The sequence below is a fragment of the Haplochromis burtoni genome, unplaced genomic scaffold (genome assembly GCF_018398535.1).
Source record: "Haplochromis burtoni strain Fernald_Lab_line unplaced genomic scaffold, NCSU_Asbu1 Contig_548, whole genome shotgun sequence".
Lineage (NCBI taxonomy): Eukaryota > Metazoa > Chordata > Actinopteri > Cichliformes > Cichlidae > Haplochromis > Haplochromis burtoni.
The window spans coordinates 39,314-43,236 of NW_024582909.1; the positions used below are offsets into that span (position 1 = coordinate 39,314).

The window sequence follows — 3,923 nt, forward strand, 5'->3', positions numbered from 1 at the left end:
CAGAATTTGATAAAAGCTCCACATTTTATTTATTTATTTTTATTATTTAATGTCCTCAATTTTCATGTCTCACCCTTCCCTCCCTTCCTCAGTTCAGACTATGAGGAGATCACTATAGACCCAGTATGTGGTTGGAGGCCGGTGCCTGTTAAACCTGACCTTCACATAAAAGAGGAGCCTGATGGACCAGTCCTCAAACGCTGTCGCACAGTCAGTCCAAGTCACATGGTCTTACCAAATGTGATGGAAATGATTGCTGCTCTGGGCCCAGCATCATCCCCCTACCAAAGTCTGAATGCAGGAGGCAGGAACACCCCAGAGTACAGTCGGCCAGGTATGAAAGAGGACTTTTTTTTGTTGTTGTTATAATTTGAAGAGAGGCGGTTATAATTAACATACATAAAATATAATGAGATTTTTTTGCTACAGTTTAAGTCTGATTCCATTTTATTCACATTCCCTAACCCACCTAACCTCCAAGATCAAAATGTAAAAAATAATTAATCTACATGAATATACAAATAAACATTTTTAATATAAAAAATGTCTTACAACTAGGTTTTAATAAAATTTTGAGATAAAAATAAGGTTGGAGATTGGTCTATAAGATGGATAGATGTAATTTTGGTTTAGTTACCTTTCCTATGTTTTTTGTATCCTGTGGTCATATTTGTATGTTAGAATCTGTCATCTTTTTCTGTATTTCTTGTTTTACTTTGTTCCATAGTTTGTGGAATTATTTTTCTCTCAAAAGTTGCATGTGACGAAAAACATAATCTGCAAAGCAAGTGTGCACTGGGATCTAGCAATTATAACTTTGACCACAATAGAGATGTATAAACCTGCCATCAAAAAGTTGCTCACTCTGCAGGAAACGCATGTAACTGCATACATGACTAGATTGGAGTGCTTCAAAATGTCCCTTAGAATTATGGTTTTTAAGATTTCTTCAGCATTAACGTAAACCAGTGACAGTTGTCGATTGTCGAGTTGTCCGATTACTTTTTTCAACTAACAAGTAAAGTAAGGGATTACTGTTACTGCATTACTAGAACGTGATTTTGTTTGTGAGAGTGTCTCATGACAATGACGTATGAACGTGCGGCGTCCGTGGCAGCAACAGACGTGTATTGATCAATAATGGATAATATGGACTGCGGAAGAGAGTACGACCATGCAGCGTTTAAAGCTTAGAAGTACTGACACTACTTTGAGTTTTATTCTGTAAAAAGTGACAAAAACATTAGCGTCCATTGTACACTAATAAAGTAACTAATTACTTTTTAAAAAGTAATCAGTAAAGTAATGGGATTACTTTCTTGGAGAAGTAATCCGTAATTAGTATCTAATTACGATTTTCAAGTAGCTTGACCAACACTGGTTGTCAGTATTTCCACTGCTGCACAGCAAACAGCAACTGTTGTTAAGAGCAAACTTTATTTTCGAAATTATAAACAGATACATTTTAAAACAACACTTATGTTGCTGCCATGGTGTAACTCTGTTTAATGCAATAACCTCCATTAAAGTGACCAGTCACTTTAGGACCCCTCTTCCTTTGGGCTCCGCATCCAGACAGTGAAAAGTCTGATTTGAGCGAGCAGCTTTTAGCGCAAAAGCTACCCACAAGAGTGTGTAAGCTGCTAAGTTGAATTTGCACACATTACTAGGAGGCTGAGTAGCACTGGCGGCTGCCTGCATGTTTGATTTTAGTGTCACGGTTTCCTCATTAGATTTGTGTTATGCTTTTTTACATTTTTCCAGCCTTAATAAATGGCTCGTTTTCTACCTACCTATAGCATTCTTGGTCCTCACTCATTAGTCTGTATCATTTACAAATTGTGACAGTTATTTATTATCACGATACCAAGGAGTGATCGTTCCAACAAATTTCCCCCAAAAAGCCAAGGTCATACAATGCTCCATACCCAAGAGCTACATCTGAGATACTACAGAGCAGAGTTAGCATGTTAACGTTTATGACAATCAGATTAGAAAAACACTGCACAAGTACAGAAAGCCTCTTCTCACTATGCATGGCAACACTACTTCACTTTCCAAATTTGCATTCGAACAAACCATGAGACTTCTGGAACAATGTCCTGTGGACAACAAGACCAAAGTTGAGACCTTAAAAAAACTGTGCATAAAGACATGCCCACAAACTTCAATTAACCGATGCAACACTGTTAGAAAGTGTGGATTGATCCCTGGATACTCCCACCTACATGTCAACCTATACTTGAATAAGATACTGAACCCATGTTGCCCAGATACATGTTTTAAAAAGTGCTTTGAGTGCTCAGTACAAAAGCCCTACATATACTGTACATACCATGACTGTAACTGTATTAAAAAGAAAAATTATAAAATGATAAATAACAATAACTAATATGCTCCCTCAATCAAATAAGGTCTGTTTAGTACTCTGTTAAGTCAAATGAGTTAAGGTAGCAGCTTATGTGTCTTCATTTATTTTTACTGATGTAAAAACACAAAATTACTTGATGTGAAACACTTTCCCAAATTCACTTTACCACACCGGTCCATTATCATACCAGTAATCCCTACCCTGTGGTTTAAGGGATTATTATAGGGATTACACTGCTAAAGAGCTGCATACCAAAAAAGCTGTCTTAAATAGCCATTTCATGTCAAGATTATTTTTTTTTTGGTTGAGATTTTAAAGAAAAACGTAATTTTGATTTCTAAAATGGTTTAAGAGCCCTGATCTGATGTGGAACCACTGATTCTAATCAGATGGATTTAAAAGCCTGACAAATGTATTGCTGGATCTACTTTTTTCGGTGCAACTTTCTTTGACAGCTTTTTTTTTCTTTAATTGATACCATTTTAAAGAGGACTGTTTGCTTGGTCAGAAATGTCCAGAAAATGAAGTTTCCGTGGTTTCCATGCTATCCCCACTTGTAACTCATGATATATATTGTGCATCATTGCAGAAACTATAAACAAGCATAGAAGATAGATGTGAGGTGACCTAAGTAATATTACAAGCACTGCAATAAAGATATGCTCTTTGACTCTTCAACAGGAAGTTTTCTCTTTTCACTGTTGCCTTGAGTACTATTATGCAACAGGGAAAAAAAGTATCTACTGGCCTGTTTTTATTTGCTCAATGGAAATAATGTTTGCTATTATTTTTGTTGTAGGGAATCAGGGATTCTCCAACCAGCCAGGATTTACAGATTTCCCCAACACTCCTGGGACCCCAATACTAGGAGAGTATGCACCTTCTGGACCACCACCTCCACTCCCTTATCAGTCTGAGCAGGTTGGATATCTTTAATACCCAATTAATATATATGTAAATAAACAGGCAGGAAAAAAGAGGGACCTTATGGCCACAGCAATGAGAATTAGGGTCAGTTTCCGCAGGTATTTTCCTTTGACGCTAAGTAGACTTCAGCGATAAACAAGAATAAATGCACCACAGTCAAAGGCTTCTTATATACTGTACTGTTGTTTATGTAACCCTAATTGATGCAGTCCATTACTTGAAGAACCACACATAGTAGTTTATCTTAGGGCTAGCTACTAGAAGCTACTGGAAGTCTGACTTCTTGTTTCAAATCATTTTGTCTGTTATGTTTTCTCAACTGAAAACCTCTATCTCAGAGATTCCTGCTCTTAAATCCAAACTTTTTAAAAAACATTTAAATCTTCAACGTAATGTTAAGTCTTATGTGTGATTTGGCGCATCTCAAATAAATAAATAAATAACTGAATAATCCAAAAAGTAGCTATATTAATGCTGAAACAAGGTTAAAATATTCCCTCCAAACAAAACGTATAAATTCTAAATGTGCAAATCAGTCCATGCATGATTACATTGCTCTGCCTGTCAAAAAGTCACTTGCACAAATCTATCGCCTGTCGTCATTTACTGGATTGACGATTGGAAA

The 3,923-nt window shown here is 36.5% G+C and overlaps 1 protein-coding gene across 8 annotated transcripts in view; it reads left to right on the top strand.

The window, feature by feature from the left end:
- LOC102306079 (zinc finger, MIZ-type containing 2) overlaps positions 1-3,923 on the top strand; it is a 35,506-nt gene that overhangs the window by 25,993 nt on the left and 5,590 nt on the right. For all 8 annotated transcript variants that reach the window (XM_042214320.1, XM_005947915.3, XM_042214322.1 and 5 more), the window contains one exon: positions 3,171-3,292. In XM_042214320.1, coding sequence (XP_042070254.1) covers positions 3,171-3,292 — 122 coding nt within the window. The remainder of the gene's footprint in view (positions 1-3,170; positions 3,293-3,923) is intronic.